Below are 17937 nucleotides of genomic sequence, written 5' to 3' on the forward strand. Positions count from 1 at the left end.
TTCTTCCTATGCTACTTATGGAAAGATCTTGTTCCTGTTTCTCATCATGATGATTCTGAGTTGGAGCTTTCTTGCAGGACTCATGAAGCTTATTGTTGGATGTTGACCATACACAGTAGTTCCTAGTGTCCATCCATCCAGTTATCGTCTAACGCTCATCTTGCACTCGGGGTTGTGGGAGATGCTGGAGCCTTACCAAGCTGTCATCGGGAGAGTGGCAGGGTACACCCTGGAATGGTCGTCAGTCCATTACAGGGCCACATATACAGACACTTACTCATTCAGGTCAATTTTCCCTGCTGCTCGTTTTTGGACTACAGGAGGAAACCCACACAGACACGGGGAGAGCATGCAAACTCCACACAGAAGTTCCCCTTGTTGGACTCAAACCAGGGTCCTTTGTGCTGTGAGGCCGAAACGCTAACCATTCTTCTTTCTTTCATAATGCAATTAATATTAATTTACACGTGTCTTCAAGGAATTCTGTGTTGTAGATTTTATTCAACCTCCTTGTAACATGTTCCCAGCCAAGATCTTATGAATAACCACTGTTGCCACTCCATCTGTCCAAGTTGCTTTCCCAGACCTCATCTTCATTTCACACTGGACTTCACAAGCAATGATACTGAGGCCTTCACCGTTGTCAATTTTAAAGTAACATCTCTGTTACTGTTGTACAGATCCTGAATGACCATCTCTCCCTGCTCTTATCCTTCTCCATTATGATTTCTACATCTTTTGATTTGAGGCCCCCTAATCGTTGACTTGTTCTTACCAAGCAGTTTTCCTTTGCATGCAGTCTCTCCAGGTTGATGCATTCTTCATTGAACCGCTCTTCTTTTTCTTGCATTCGCATCTTTGTCATCACTCTGTCCAGTTCAATGTGGCAATAGTGATATTTTTCAGTTTTACTGTTTAGTTGCTGGTTGATGGTCAGGTGTCAGCTCTGATGCTTGACGATCCCTACCAGATGAGGCTTCCTGACAATCTTTCTTGGGAACTGTAAGGCAGTGGTTTCCCGTTGCCTTCTGCCAGGGTGCTTTTTAACAACATGAACAAGTCTCTGGTTAAAAAAGCCCATTCCTTGGAAGGACATTACGTTTCATCAAAGTGCACAGCAACATTTATGTTTGAAAAGCTAATGTAATGGATTTCTTAGCAGTGGAGGCTTATTCATAACCACAAACTGAGTCATGTTCCAAAAACATGACGAAATCAAGTGTGCCTCAAATACTGTAACCCTCTTTTAAATAGGCCAATGCTGAACTACAGGGTTGAGGTCCTGCAGCACATTGGGCTATGGGAAAACCACTCTCATAGCTCCTTTATTTCAAAGCATTGGATTTGTTTTTAAGAGAAGGGGAAAAAAATCCTCATTTGCATCATGCTCCTCCTCTCGTTCCATTACTACTGCAAGAACATGCTTACTTGAAGCAAAGAAAGTAGGTCCGATATTCTCTATCAAGAGGACTTTCTGGCATACACTACATTCTGACTTTCAGAATCTTGCACACATGCACACAAGTTAATGCAAATCATGTCAAGTCTTTCATATTTTATTCCTCCAAGACTCACACATATTAAAAAAACATGCATTCAAACAGAAAATGTATGTTGATAATTATATAGGCATCGAGCCAACAGCAGAGCTAGATGTTTTAATAGTATCCAAGGCAGGTGAGGCTGGTCTGTTCTGTCAGTTTTTGCCTTCATCAGTCAGTGAATTATGTGTCCAAAATATCTCTTGAATTTTAAAATCACCATGTTCCCATACAACGACGTCTGTAAGAGAGGAGCGACAGTGACTGTTCCCCTCAGTGGCGACCCCTTCTTCTGCCATGCCAGTCCCTCCCATGGCCATTGCTCAGGTGCCCAGCAGAGCGCCTCAGCTTCTTTCTCTCCTCATGATGCTCAAGCTCTGCCTGGTGCTGCTGCTTCTGCTGGTCTGACTAAAGAAGAGTAAGGAAAAGGCATGTTTAATAATGTTATATTATGTGTTCCTACCTGGTCTACCAGGGAAAATTATGATAAATCACCAGAAAGAGAACAAGGGCAATTAACTTATATAGTATGTGCCTTATCCCACTCTGCAATTTTGCAAGCTTTTGTGAAATCATCAAAATTTACTGTACTTTACTGGTGCTTGAGATTCAGGGGTCACCACAGTGAATGTACTCATTCCTGATCCAAACCACCCATGTTCACTCCAAAAGAGAACCTCTACATTTTACTATCTGCTACATCCTCCCTGCTTTGCCTCCCGTCTTTTCCTCAGTGTCACTGTTTCTGATACATACAACATTGCTCATCTCACCACTATATTGTATACCTCTTTTTATTTCCATTCTTGCTGATGTACAGTACTTATCCCACATCACACCTGACACTTTTCTCCACCTGTTTCAATCTGTCTGCACACATTTATTCACCCTTTTTTCTTCTCTCTCTTGCTCAGTACTGTTCATTCCATAAGTACTTAAAATCCTCCACCTTCTCTGTCTCGGTTTCCTATATTCTAACCATTCAACTTGGGCCCTTCTCATTCCCACATGTGATCTGTATGGCTGCCGCTAAACTTAATTTCTAGTCTTTCCAGGACAAACCTCAACCTCTCTAGATTTTCTTTCAGCTTTTCCCTGCTCTCTTTACAGACCATAATGTCATTTGCCAACATCATAGCCTATTGAGATTCATGTTGCACCTCTCTCAGCCTGTCCATCAAAATTGTAAATAACAAGGGACCCAGAATGGATCCTTGATGCAGCCCAACTCCATGTAGAACGAAATAAATTAGTCTATCCTTCTATACTGTCCATACAAGCTTAAGTCATTGTAAGCACTTTCTTTGGCCTTTTCCACCTCCACTTTGACCTTGCTCTGTATTCCCTGTACCCAAATACCACTCCCAATATTGCTTGCAGGTCGCTGGTCTTCCCACCTTTCGCGACACTGCTCGAGGCGTTCACTGAAGCGACAGTGGTGGTAGGAGAAGCAGCTGTTGTGCTGATGACGGGAGTAGTTGCTTTGCTGGGCCCAGCAGAAAAAATCCACCAGTCAACTGGCGCCTGCCTGACTATGAAGATCTGATTGCATATACAATTTAACCATGTTGATGCCCATTGTGCAAAGTTTAAAAGTTTTTTGCACATGCTACAATATGCCACACCTGTTTTTCTGCTGATGGGATTTAACTAGCCTCAAAGCATCACCTTTTCATCGTCATCTGGGTCAGCTTTTGCTGAAAAATTACCTTCCCGTTTTCCAGAAACGACACCCCTCTCATTTGCTCTGCTCAGTATTGGGCATTGTACCTCTGTGCACCGTCAGAACACGGTCGATAAACAAAAGCCAATTAAATCATCACACTATTCCAACAGAAAACATTTAATGTTTATATAGCCTCATCAAAATAAATTGCGAATAACGAATAATGTTTTTATCAATCAAATGTATTTAAACTTTTAATGCATCCGGACTTTGCCTTTCATGTTTTTTTAATGCTATTTAAGGCCTTAATTTTTGCAAAATCTATTCAATGATTCCATGGTTTTCAAACGACCTGCAGAAACTCTGTATATTATTTCTACCCTCCCAAGAAGAGGTAGAAAGGGTTACACATTCTTGTCTTGATTGACTTAGCCCTAAGGGGAATACCAGACCGTCACTGGAAGAGAATCATCTTTAGTAAGACCTCTCTGTACCATCTTACCTTTTTGAGAGTAAAGGTTAACTGTTTACTGCCCACAGCCTTGAGAGCCTGGTTCATGGTTCTAGAATTCTCCAACTTGAGACGGTCCTCGAGAGACACCCTGGGACAAGGACAAAGACACACAACTGTTAGGAAAAAAAGATGAGCTGTCAAGTGTACTAATATAAACCACGAGTATACTTTTTTTTAAAGATACTTTAAAAATAATTGGGGAAACTTCTATACATTTAGCAGATCATGAATTAACCATGTACTGCCTATGTAACAGCAGTTAGGGGTTCAGTGTCTTTGCTCAGCAACACTTCGGCAGGTTAGGCTCTCGAGCACTGAACCAGGATTTTTCGGTTGCAAGACAACTGATCCTACTATAAGTTAGATTCGCTTAGAATTGGAAACCATTAAGCCGTTATGTTTTTATAATGTTATCTTGGCATAAGTACCATGGCATAAAATACAAAAATCAATACCTTGAGAATTTTTCATAAAAAAGTGTTCAAGATGTTATTTTATATGTTAACATTTGAACCGAATTTTAGAATCTGTTAACTGATGAGTTTCAAATTCTCAGACCTACTTTTGCAGTGTGTGCTTGTGGGCCATGTCGTTAAAACTGTGAAACTCCTCCCCACTTTGAATCTGATAAAACTGAGGCTGACTTGTCTTGTTGGTATTAGCCACAACAGGCTTTCTTGCTCTTCTACTTTGGTTAGTTTCCGGTCCAATGGTGTTGTGCTTTTCATCCTCTTTCTTTTGCTGCCAATGGTCTTGATTTTCTTGTAGCATCATCCTGCCTTTATTCCTCATCTCATTCACCAAGCTCCTGTCATCATCAGAGCTTTCCTGTTCAGAGGTATCTGTCCCCTCCTCTTCCTCCTCCTTTTCCACCTTGTGGACAGACAGATGTGTGAACAAGTGAGCAATAAGTGATATTGTCTTCGCTATAATCAAAAACATAAATGTCATCCAAAACAATGTAGATAGATTTTGAATATGACCATAGACAACTTAGGTTATAGAGGCCATTGAGCAAGGGATATAAAATAAATAAATAAACACATACATACATTAAAAAAGTAATAATAAATAAATATGGGAGTCCCATAAACTGACTCTGGATTATAAATTGTTTATTTATGCTTGTTATTGATATGCTAATCTAGTTTTTCTCCCCCTGCATTCCACATTAATTGTACACAATTGTATTTCCAGAAAAGGACTAGCAACTTAAGTCAAAAGCAGAAACCAAACCTATTGACAATGGTAATTCCGGCGGCAGTATTACCTGATAAGAGGGAGCAGCTCTCTCAGCTAGCAGAAGCAGCTTCTTCTTCCTCTTCTCTCCAACCTTGGAAATGATGGGATTGAGCAGGCGGAACTCCTCACTCTGCTCATCCACCTCAAAATCTGGGTTTTCAAACATCTCCTTAAAACGGTGATCACCCAGAATGGAAGAGATGGTCTGCAGTTTTGAAAAGATGAGATCTGTCAATTCACAAATACAGTTCGAACCTTTGACAAAATGAAGCTGCACGAAGGGATGTCGCATCTGTGCACTCTCCTAGACTGAAATAAAACACACAAACAAATCCAATGAGAGAGCAGCAGAGCACCAGGGTCCTCTTAAATTGCTTGTCCAAATACTCACTGCATGTTAAATTCCCAACTTGTGGATAACACAGTGACCTGTTTTTATTTTAATATTCTTAATGGCAACAGAGCCTTACCCCTGACTGCCCTTAGACAGTCAGACCCCATTATTACCCCATTGTTCTCATTCTCATCTCATCTCATCTCATTAGCAGCAAGCCGCAACAGAAACGATTAAAACTTAGCCAGATGGTGCAACCTCACAACTGTAGAACTAAATCAGAAAGCACAGACCTGGGTTTACTTTAAAACCAGTACCTAGAAGGGTACACAAGTGTCTTCCACATCTCTTCAAATCGGAAACCATGAATACTAAGGAAGTTCAGTGTCTTCTGAAGGAGTGGGACTTGGCTCCCCAGAAGGTGATAAAAACTGCCTTCCGTATTTTCACGACCATAAGGCGCACCGCACTAAAAGGTGCAGTCTCAGTTATGTGTGGCATTACTGTATTTAACACACACATACAGCGCACCTGATTATAGGGTGCGGGTTTTATATACGATCCACGCCCACACTTCCCCCTTTAACGTTTTCATGGTGTCCTCTACTACGTCCGCCTTACAACAACAAACACACAAGCATACAAGTTTCCGTCTCTAAAAATAAAGCAGGAGCTAAACTGAGTTTGGTATTCACATTTTTTAACGGTAATCGTCATCAATCAAACCCATTGAAGTCCTCATCCTTTGTTTCTGACTTAAACAGCTGCGCTAAATCTCCCTCCATGCCAGGTTCACTTTCTTCACTGTCAGGGTCACTTTCCGTGCCATGCGGCTCCTTGGAAATGATGCCGGCTTATGTGAAAGCTCAAACAGTGCCAGCAGACACGTTAGCCCAAGCATCGGACATCCATTCGCAAATTGTGGCGTAACTTGCCTGGCACTGCCTTCCACTCTGTGAAACTATAGTCTCCAAGAAGACTTTTTGTACCCTGTTGTGCATATTGCTACCGAGCTGGTCCCTTTCTCAAAACTGTGACTCACCGGGATGTCAAAAGTGAGCGGCACCTCGTCAATGTTGGTGATGTGTCTGGGCTGCGGTGTTTGTCGGCGATGTTTTCAGGGATATTAAAACAACGATGTTCTGCATAACGCACATGCCCGTTCTTTTATATACAATCAACGCCCACACTTCCCCCTTTAACATTCACATGGTGGTCTCTACTACGCAGTACACTATAGGGCGTGCCCCACATTTATGTGCGCCTTATAGTCGTGAAAACACGGTAGTGTCATCAGTCACCCCCTGCACCCACTGGTGGACATTTGCCATCCCAGATGTCACAGTGGAACCCATAACATTTTCAAGCACATCACACATCCTTTTTAACACATGTTCAATCTGGTACGTGGAAAATTGTACAGGTCAATTACGACACACAATGCCTGACTCTGGAACAGATTTTATCCAACATCCATTCCTGAACCATTTCTCCTCTGCCTGTACCCCTGCGACATAAGTCGTTGTCAATATAAACTGAATGCTGAATAAGTCACTCTGTATTTAACTGGGTACGTGGGTGCTTGTGGGTTGGTTTGGAGAGGGTGGGAGGGAGTGTAAAAGTGTGAATTTTTGCATCTCTTTTAAAGGAGAGACACTAATTCAATTTTATGTGGCACATGCAATAACAATAAATCAGCATTTGGATTCTGCGGTTCTTCTGACTTTAATTTTACTATGAATGACTTCCTACCTTGCCTTTCTTTTTCCTCGAAACCAGCTCTTCATCATCATCCGCCATCAGCTTCAGGGCAAAATCCGTGTTTACCTTGGGCAGCTTCTGTTTCAATCAAAATATGTACAAATCTCATAGTTGTTACTAAATCAATAAGGCAATTAATCACACTCCACTGAAAAATACATTTAAAACCACCTCCTTAAATTGCCACCTAACTATAGTGGAGGAGTTGTCTCTCATCCAAGGGGCTTGAACTTAAGAAGACCCTCTGATGAGAGGAAAAAAAATCTATCTTCAAGAGACTAAACAAGTGTAGTTACTACAAGTGTGGAGGAGACTCATCCATTAATGCTGAAGGCATTTGACATTGTGGACTCTTCTGGGCCTAACTCCTATCTTCAATATCCAACAGTGGTCAGGGGTGGCACCTAGGGCAGCGGCAGTGTTGGTTCCCATATTGTGGAAGATGCTAGAAAAAGGATCCTGTCTCAGGGTAACTGTTATGAGCCATCCAGTCACACTATAACCTCCAGGAGAACAGTGTTTATTTTTCCCCACAATCTCAACTTGTTTCCTATGACTTTTGGGCTTTGCCAGGGCTACGCATTGTCAAAGATTCTACTTACAATCTATATTGATGGGATCTATAGGTGCAGTATGCAGAGTGTGGAGACCTAATCTGTTTTCTGCAGACCAAGTTGTCCAATAGGTCTCCACTGACTTAATGCCACAGTGCATTGTAGGTCATTTGTGCATACAAGTCACCAGTGACCACTGACTTTGCATGTGGCATTGTTTTTTGTGAAATGGGTTGCTCATGACATGAGAAAAGCAGTTATACAAAAGAAAAGCATTAGATTTTCTCGGTTTCCCACTGTACAGCAGGTAGAGATGATAAAGTAGCTTCAGATGGCCTTAGCTGCTGTGGTGAGCTAAAAAGACACAGAACTCTGAAAAGAACTCTGATGTTATGTGAGTGTTATTTTGGAAAGGAAAACTAAGAATTCGTTGAACTCAACTGGGTCAGAACTTGAGTAGGAATGATCTCATTCAACACAATTGGTGCATAACAACACACTGAATGACATAATGAAACCAACTCAACTTGGAGCAGTGCCTAACCACAACCCTAGCAGTTATATCCTCTTCCTTCAGCTGCAGGGAATCTTCAAATCTTTGCACTTAAGACCTTAAAACACTTTATAGCCTTGACTTTGACACTTTATAGTTTTATTAGTATTTCTTATCCCCCCCCCTTTTTTTTTACTGTTTAGACAATTTCCTACTATCATTTATTATTGTTATGTTTTACTTGAAACTCTGGCACAACAATTTCCTTTGGGATGAATAAAGTTGTTCTTATTCTTATATACCAGCAATGCCCAATAGTCTGTTAGAACTAAGGAAGACACTCATAGGATAGATGTCTTTCAGGCTTTTCCAAAAGCAACTGCCACAAAACAGTACCATATTTTCCACACTATAAGGCGCATTGGATTATAAGGCGCACCTTCAATGAATGGCCTTATAGTTTTAAATCTGTTTTCATATAAAGGGGGCACCACATTATAAGGCGCATAGAATAGAAACTACTGTAGGAGCTGGGGTTGCATTATGCATCCACTAGATGAAGTTGCGCTAAAGGGAATATCAACAAAACAGTCAGATAAGTCAGTCAGTCAAACTTCATTAATAGAATGCAAACCAACGTTCTGACAACTCTGTTCACTCCCAAAACACGTTAGTGCATTCACAATAAGGTACCGTACGTACCGGTTGCTCTTACCAGTATTTGCGCCACTTTCATTGAAAACAATATTTTTCCAACTCTATTTGTCACAGTTCAAAGCTTTTCATAAAACAAAAGCACTAAGAAGGACTGCCTCTAAATTAATTTATGTTCATGTTGCTAGCTAGCGCTGTTTCCTTCATTTGAATAGTGACTTTAGTGATGCTTCTACTTGCTGCTCTCTTTTCAACAACCCACTGTTCGAGTTTGTCCTCCTGGCCATCTGGCTTTGTTTCCTCCAAAACTCTGTGTAGTCTTCTTTACTTAGTGCAGGTCATCTCGTTGCTTCCTCCACTTCCATTCCATTGATTCACTAATGTTGAATTCTGTCGCTGCTGCACTATTCCCGTGTTCTACTGAGTGACTGACCCCCCCTTGAGTTTAAACTGAGTCGTAAGAGTGTCTCTTGAAAGGTGCCATTTTGGTGTCTTAATACATACACAAGTGGTGTGGAACTGGAATTCCCCTTTACAGGTTTTACCGCTGCTACTTCGGCGACATCCCCTGACGACAGTAGCCATAATTAACCAATATTGATCCATATATAAGGCGCATCTGATTATAAGGCACACTGTTGGTTTTTGAGAAAATTAAAGGCTTTTAGGTGCTTCTTATAGTGCAGAAAATACATTAAAACCCTACACATCTCTAATGTGCATGGCCAGTTTCATTTTTGTCCTGTGACACAGTTGGTTTGAAATAATGTACAGTAACATCAAAAGTAGGATTGCTTTCCTTGGTCTGGTAAGAACATACATGCTGTAAATGAGAGAAGTTTTACTCCATATAGTATTTTCTCACTCTTCTCCATATTGGCAACTGAGTTAACTTTCAAGTCATGTGCCAAAATTTCATGAACCATGATCAATTGCTTCTGTTCTCTGGTTTGTTTACATCCACAACGCTCTCAAATGGCACTTCAGGCCATATCACTTAAGTAACTGATAAAAACCAATTAGCGTCATTGCCATATGGCCTCCAGCAAAAAAGCAAGCATGAATTTCAGCACCTGCAAATCAGAAGTAAGGGTTCTATCCAGCAAACCATGGCTGTTTAAGCTTATTCAATAAATGATGACTGCTAACAGTATTAAGAGGTTCTTTTTACTCTCTAAAATCAGTTACCTTAATACGAACTCTCTGGGTCCTGGAATCCTCTATTTTCTTTTGAATCTTATCCTTGCGATAGTCTTCATACGCAAAAGGATTTGCCATGCTTTTGACCTGAGAATAGATTAAACAGCAAAGTTGTCAAATATAAACATTCCTCTATGAAACTGTGCCAGTCTGAATGGACCCTCTGAGCTTTAAAAGACCTGAAATTATGATGAAATGTGATGTTATGATACTGATGAATCAGTGAGGTGCAGTACCTTATGATAAAGCCTGATATCCATGAAAAACCCATGCATATATGCTCTCAAAAGGGTTGATCCCACCAAGTGAGACAAGCCTGACCATGAAAGGGAAAAAGATTCATTAAGGATTACAATTACATTGGATATTTATAGAAATAAGTGACATTCCAAATCCCTATTAGCAGTTTCCACCGTTAAAAATCAGACCATCAGGGTTCTCTACTTCAGTCCTCACCCAACTCACACTGCACCCAACCCATTTGTCCATGACTTTGGAAGGTGAGCCTACAGAAAGTGGGACAAATGCTGTCTCCTTAGGCTGAGCCTGGCCAGGCAGAATGGGTGCAGGCCCGGCCACCAGGCTTGCCATCGAGCCCCAACCCTGGCTCCAGAGAGCCCCCCGGTGATCTCTGTCTGAGCAAGGGAAAACGAATTAATTTCACTGCGGTTTTTCTTCATTGAGTCCCTTGAGTCGGTCTGGACCCTCGCCTAGGACCAAACCTGTTTGCCTTGGGTGATTGTGCCTGGGAAATAAAGCCACGACAACTTAGCTCCCAGGATCACTGGGACGTGCCACCCCCTCCAACATGATGAGGTGGTGGCCGAAATGAATTTTCTATGGCAGCGCCTATATTGTTAACATAACATCAACTGCACCATGTGCTAGTAGCTTAGCCATCATCAGAGTAGAGCCACTGCTCCTCCGCTTTGAGAGGAGCCAGATGAGGTGGCTCAGCATCTAGTCAGGATGCCTCCTGGAGGTGTCCCTTGTGAGGTGCTCTGGGCATGTCCCACCTGGGGGAAGGTGGCCCACTGGGAGGGTCGAGGACACATTGGACGAACTATGTCTCTCAGTTGGCCTGAGAACACCCTGGGATTCCCACAGAGAACATGGACTACATGGTCAGAAAGTGGAAGTCTGGATCTCACAGCTTTGGCGGCTGAGCCAGCAACCCCACGCCAGATAAGCGTCACTTACAGGATCGATGGATTTATACCTTGAACTGATTGGATTTATCATTAGAAATACTCCATCTTCTTTCCCTTTCACTGCTCCATTCAGGGGTTGTCACATCTAGTCATCCACCTCAATCTAACCCTATTCTCTGTATCCTCTTCTCTTACAACAACTAACTTAATATCCTCTTTCACTACATCAATAAATCTCCCCTAACGGTATTCCTTGAGTCCTCCTGCCTCGCAGTTCCAGCCCAAGTCCTTCTACCAATATATTCACTTTCCCCACTTTGTATGTCCAAGCCAGTTCAGTGTGGCCTCTCTGACTATATCTCCATAATATTTAATATGTGATCTCCCTTGTGATGTACCGCATTTTCCGCACTATAAGGTGCAACGGATTATAAGGCGCACCTTCAATGAATGGCCAATTTAAAAAAAAAAATTAATATAGAAGGTGCACCGCCTTATGAGGCGCGTAGAATAAACGCTACAGTAGTGGCTGGGATTTTGTTATGCATCCACTAAATGGAGCTGCACTAAAGGGAGTGTCAACAAAACAGTCGGATAAGTCAGTCAAACTTTATTAATAGAATACCAACCAACGTTCTGACAACTCTGTTCACTCCCAAAACAAGTTAATTAATTCATGAAATGGTACCGTACGTACTGGTTGATCTTACCGGTATTTGCGCCACCTTCGTTTAAAACAATGTATTTCCAACTCCATTTGTCACAGTTCAAAGCACTTCATAAAAGGAAGGCACCAAGATGTTCATGTCACTAGCTAGCGCTGTTGCCTTCATTCAAATAGTGACTGTGGTGACACTTTTACTTGCTGCTCTCTGTTCAACAACCCACTATTCAAGTTTGTCCTCTTAACTGTAGCCATCTCGCTTTGTTTCCTCAGAAACTGTGTTTAGTCTTCTTCACTTGGCGCAGGTCATCTTGTTGCTTCCTCCACTTCCACACCATTGATTCATTAATGTTGAATTCTGTCGCTGTTGGTCTATTCCCATGTTCTACTGCGTGACTGATAGCTACGTCTTCACGCACGCATGTGGCGTAGTCAGCCTCTAGCCTCACAGGCGGGTTCAAGTGTACTAAGGTTGGATTGGAAATGACACAATCTCAGTCAAAGGATCTAGGGCAGGTGTCACAAACTTGCAGCCCCTGGCCAACTGCGGCCCGCGGGACGATAGTTTAAGACCCCCGCCTTGATATGAAAATTTAATGTTAGTGCGGCCAACGCGAGTTTGATATGGATGCTGAATGTGTTTGCACTACCTCCGTGCTAAATAGTTAGGTCCGTTCTGGAATGAGTTAGATGCAGAATATTCCCAGAAATGAGAGAGCTGTAATTGGTGCAGACTTCAATGAACATGTTGGTGACAGGTATACAGGTATACAGGATAGGAATGCAGAGGGACAGATGGTGGTAGATTTTGCAAAAAGGATGGAAATGGCTGTAGTGAACACCTTTTTCCAGAAAAAACAGGAACATAGGGTAACTTATAAGACCGGAGGCAGGAGTACACAGGTAGACTACATCTTGTATAGACGAGGTAAGCTGAAAGAGATCAGTGACTGCAAAGTAGTTGTAGGTGAGAGTGTAGCCTGACAGCATAGGATGGTAGTTTGTAGGATTACTCTGGTGACAAGGAAGATGAAGAGGACAAAGGCAAAGCAGAGGAAAAAGTGGTGGAAGCTGAAAAGGGAGGAGTGTTGTATGGTTTTCAGGGAGGAGTTGAGACAGGGTCTAGCTGGTCAGGATGAGCTTCCAGATGATTGGTCAACAGCAGCCAGTGTTATCATGGAGAAAGGTAGGAGAGTAATTGGTGTGTCATCTGGTAGGAAAGTGGATAAGGAGACTTGGTGGTGGAATGAGGAAGTGCAGTAGTATATACAGAGAAAGCATTTAGCAAAGAAGAAGTGGGATACTGAGAGGACGGAAGAGAACACACAGGAGTACAGGGAGATACAACGTAAGGTAAAGATAGAGGTAGCAACGGCAAAACAAAGGGCGTATGATGACTTGTATGCTCGATTGGATAGTAAGGAGGGTGAGAATGATCTATACAGGTTGGCGAAACAGAGAGATAAAGATGGAAAGGATGTGCAAAAGGTCCGGGTGATTAAGGATAGAGAGGGAAATGTATTGACAAATGCTAGAAGAGTGATGGGAAGATGGAAAGAGTACCTTGAAGAGCTGATGAATGGGGAAAATGAAAGAGAGGCAAGGGTAGAAGAGGTGACTATTGTAGACCACAAAGTAGCACAAATTAGTAAAAGTGAAGTGAGGAAGGCATTGAAGAGGATGAAGAGAAGAAAAGCAGTTGGTCCTGATGATATACCTGCGGAGGTGTGGAAGTGTCTAGGAGAGGCAGCGGTAGATTTTCTGACTAGATTATTCAACAGGATCTTAGAGAGTGAGAAGATGGCTGAAGAATGGAGACAAAGTGTGATGGTGCCTATTTTCAAGAATAAGGGGGATGTGCAGAATCACGGCAACTATAGAGGGATAAAGTTGATGAGCCATACAATGAAGTTATGGGAAAGAGTAGTGGAAACTAGACTGAGAACAGAAGTCAGCATTTGTGAACAGCAGTATGGCTTCATGTCTTGAAAGAGTACTACAGATGCAGTATTTGCTTTGAGAATACTAATAGAGAAGTACAGAGAAGACGAGACAAAGCTGCATTGTGTTTTTGTAGACCGAGATAAAGCATATGACAGGGTGCCAAGAGAGGAGCTCTGGTATTGTATGAGGAAGTCTGGAGTGGCAGAGAAGCATGTTAAACTGGTGCAGGACATATATGCTAGCTGTGAGACAGTGGTACGGTGTGCCGTAGGGGTAACATAGAAGTTCAAGGTGGAGGTGGAACTCCATCAGGGATCAGCTCTGAGACCCTTCTTGTTCGCAATGGTGATGGACAGGCTGACAGATGAGGTTAGACAAGAATCTCCATGGACCATGATGTTTAGGATGACATTTTGATCTGTAGGGAGAGCAGAAAACAGGTAGAGGAAAATCTAGAGAGGTGGAGGTATGCTCTGAAAAGGAGAGGAATGAAAGTTAGTCGCAGCAAGACAGAATATATGTGTGGGAATGAGAGGAACTTGAGTGGAACGGTGAGGCTAAGGAGTGTATATCAAGAAGCTGGGGGATTTCAGGTACTTGGGGTCAACTGTCCAGAACAACAGAGAGTGTGGAAAAGAGGTGAAGAGGCGGGTCCAAGCAAGTTGGAATGGGTGGAGAAAAGTGTCTGGGGTACTAGGTGATAGAAGACTATTAGCCAGAATGAAAGGAAAGGTGTACAAGAGAGAGGTGAGACCAGTGATGCCTTATGGCCTTGAAACTGTTACAATGACCAAGAGACAGGAGGCAGAACTAAAGGTTGCAGTGATGAAGATGTTGAGGTTCTCTTTGGGAGTGACCAGGATGGATAGGATCAGGAATGAGTCCATCAGAGGAACAGCACATGTTAGATGTTTTGGAAAGGTCAGAGAAGCCAGACTGAGATGGTTCGGTTATGTAAGAGGTCTCCAGGAACACCAAAGAGAAGATTTATGGACGTAGTGAGAGAGGATATGAAGGTAGTTGGTGTGAGAGAGGTGGATACAGAATACAGAAAGCCAGACTGAGATGGTTCGCTCATGTACAGAGGAGGGATAGAGAATATATTGGTAGACGGATGCTGGAATTAGAGCTGCCAGGCAAGAGGTCTCGAGGAAGACCAAAGAGAAGATTTATGGACGTAGTGAGAGAGGATACAAAGGTAGTTGGTGTGAGAGGAGGATACAGAGAGTAGGGTTAGATGGAGAAAGTTGTTTCGCTGTGGCGACCCCTGAAGGGAAAAGACGAAAGAAGAAGTCTCATTCCGGGGTCGCATGCTTTGGAGCACCACAGACAATACCAGGAACGGACTATACCGGCAACATGACTGCCCACGGTGCCCAGCACCAGCCTGAACACATGTGTCAACCACAGACGCAAACAACCCGCAGCTGCTGCTGCTGCCGCCTTCGCCAGTGCTGCCGAATACACATTTAAATGGATAAACAACACGCCGGTATGGCTGTCCCCGGAGCCAGGTGCTCGAAGCACCAGACCTGACGTTTCACTCTCACAAGAACGGGGAAAATGAGGGCTAGGACACTAACACCACTACATACATGCGAGTTATATGTGTGTGTTTCCTTGTTAGCGTTAGCTCCATCCTAGCCACAAGCTGAACTTTTCAAACTTTTTAAACTTTTTATTTATTTAATTCAATGTTTAACAGGCACCACAAACACTTCCTGTTTCCATGGTTTCTGACCTTCAACCAATCACTTACTCTGCCGTACTCAACGTCATATGCGTGCGCAGGCGCAGGACCCTGGGCCGATCTGGTACCAGCGGAAATTACGTTCTCTGTGTGTCAGCTAAACCATGAAACTGAAACTTCAAAGCGACAGTGACACCTAGTGGAATTATATATATTACAAGCACTGCCAGACCTCTAGCAAGAAGTAGGCAAAATAAGCCATGTTCAGAACAGTTCATGTTCAAAGTTCCATTCATGTTCAAGTAAAAGGTTAAAGAACTGTTAACACTCTTAATTGAATCTGAATAATAATAGATTTCTCTATTCACCAACTATATGTAGTTGCTTAAGTCTTTCTTATTTGCTGTATTATTATTGTTTTATTTATTACAGATTGATTGATTTATTTTCTTAATTCTTGATTTGTTTGTTTATTTTTTCAACTCAATTTGTGTAGAGAAATTAAAATTAAGATATTTGAGAACACTGGAATGTTTTATCAGAGCTTTTGTTGTGGAAAACGTGATGCGGCCCAGCAGCCCCAATGTAAATTGAGTTTGAGACCCCTGATCTAAGGGTTGGGAGTGTAGCACCCATAGTTAAGAGAGGGAGCAAGTTGAACCCAAAGAGGCAGTGTAGCAAGCACAGGCAGTCCTTGGACATGAAGATACCATAGGCCAGGTGCAGCACAGGCATGGAGGCTTAGGGTTGAGAATAGGAAAATCTGTGTGGAACAGGGCATCAGTAGTAGAAAAGAGGAAGATGGTATCTGAAGGAGTACATAGATAAGGCAAGGTCAAATGCAAGGAAGGACAGTGGGTGACTGGGAGAATGTAGAGAAAGCTGAAGTAGAGCATGGAGGCTAACAGAATTAGGTTATTAATTGGGCTTACTAATGATGTGTCACCATCTCCCCAGAACCTCAATCGATGGTTGGGAAAAGATGCTGCTTGCCTATTGTGTTCTGGTATATGCACACCTGGGCATATATTGTCAAGGTGTAAGGTTAGTTTTTCCCAAGAGCGATATAGTTGGCATCGTAACCAGGAGTTGACATGTTTGACAGTAGCAGTTGAGGAAAAACATTTAGAGGTAAATTCTGCAGTTGATAGTAAAGAGGCTAGACAGATTAAATTGGTACGTGAGGCAGAAAAGGTTAGACCATTTAGGTACAGGCACAACTCATGGCAGCTAGTGTAAGTCAAGCTTAGGAGATGATGTTGAGGTAAATTTCTCCTGTAATCCTCTAGTCAAAAACCCTCTGTTATGAAAGAAAAAACCACAATGGTCACTGAAATAACTTGAAACTAACGAAAGTGGTAAGAAACAATAATAATGTAATGACAATTAACCAATGAGAATCAGACATTGCTTTTGGCTCAACAGAATCATTAAAAAACTACTTATGAAACCGGTCTGGACGAAAATGATGGTACCCCTAGAAAAGACTGAAAATAATTTGACCACAGGAACATGTTAAACTAAGGTGTATCCTCTTATTTGCATCACAGATGTTTTCAAATTCGAAGTCAGTCTGTCAGCTTATTTTAAGGGTCACAAGTAACTGTGCTGTTTGGTGACATGGTGTGTACCGCACTGAAGACGGACAACAGAAAGTTGTCCGAAAGGAGTTCTCCGAAAGGAGACTTGTCTCAGTGATTAGAAAGAAAATTATTGACAAGACTGTCAAAGGTAAAGGCTATAAGACCATCTCAAAGCAGCTTGACGTTCCCGTGACTACAGTTGCATATGTTATTCAGAAGTTTAAGGTCAATGAAATTGTAACCAAACTCCCTGGATGTGGCTAATAGAGGAAAATTGATGACAGATTGAAGAGATGGATAATACCAAAGGTAACCAAAGAGCCCAGACCAACCTCAAGTGAAATTAAAGGTGAACTCCAAGGTCAAGATAAATCTGTGTCAGATTGGACCATCCATTGCTGTTTGAGCCAAAGTTGAAAACCAAGATGAACACCACCGTTGAAAACAAATCATAAAAAAGCAAGACTGAACTTTGCCACAATGCTTCTGATAGAATGTTCTTTGGACAGATAAGGCAAAACTGGAGCTATTTGGCAATGCACATCAGCTCTATGTTCACAGACAAAAAAAAAAAAAGAAGAATACCAACAAAAGTACACTGTTCCTACTGTGAATCATAGAAGAGGCTAGAAGAGGCTGATGCATCTTGGGACAGGTTGTCTTGAATCTATGCAGGGTGCAATAACATTTCAAGACTATCAAGGCCTTCTGGAATGAAATGTGCTGCCTAGTATCAAAAAGCTTGGTCTCGGTTCCAGGTCATGTGTCTTCCAACAAGATAATGACCCAAAACACACAGCTAAAAACATCCAGGAATGTCCAAGGGCAAAATACTGGACTATTCTGAACTGGCCTTCTATGAGCCCTAATCTAAATCTTATGAACCATCTGTGGAAGGAGCTGAAACATGACGTCAGTAGCATGCCCCCTTCAAAACCTGAGACAC

General features: G+C 42.2%; 1 protein-coding gene across 2 annotated transcripts in view; it reads right to left on the minus strand.

The window, feature by feature from the left end:
* Nucleotides 1-1544: 1544 nt before the first annotated feature.
* Nucleotides 1545-17937, minus strand: part of nol10 (nucleolar protein 10) — a 30819-nt gene continuing 14426 nt past the window's right edge. For both annotated transcript variants that reach the window (XM_086146683.1, XM_086146692.1), the window contains 7 exons: nucleotides 10196-10275; nucleotides 9948-10046; nucleotides 7050-7136; nucleotides 4992-5168; nucleotides 4284-4594; nucleotides 3710-3809; nucleotides 1545-1949 (listed from right to left, as the gene is read on the minus strand). In XM_086146683.1, the coding sequence (XP_086002809.1) occupies nucleotides 1815-1949; nucleotides 3710-3809; nucleotides 4284-4594; nucleotides 4992-5168; nucleotides 7050-7136; nucleotides 9948-10046; nucleotides 10196-10275 (989 nt within the window). In that variant the 3' untranslated portion in view covers nucleotides 1545-1814. The remainder of the gene's footprint in view (nucleotides 1950-3709; nucleotides 3810-4283; nucleotides 4595-4991; nucleotides 5169-7049; nucleotides 7137-9947; nucleotides 10047-10195; nucleotides 10276-17937) is intronic.

Source organism: Fistularia commersonii, chromosome 1, assembly GCF_037954325.1.
Source record: "Fistularia commersonii isolate RoL2024-O1a breed Wild chromosome 1, RoL_Fcom_v1.0, whole genome shotgun sequence".
NCBI classification, from domain to species: domain Eukaryota; kingdom Metazoa; phylum Chordata; class Actinopteri; order Syngnathiformes; family Fistulariidae; genus Fistularia; species Fistularia commersonii.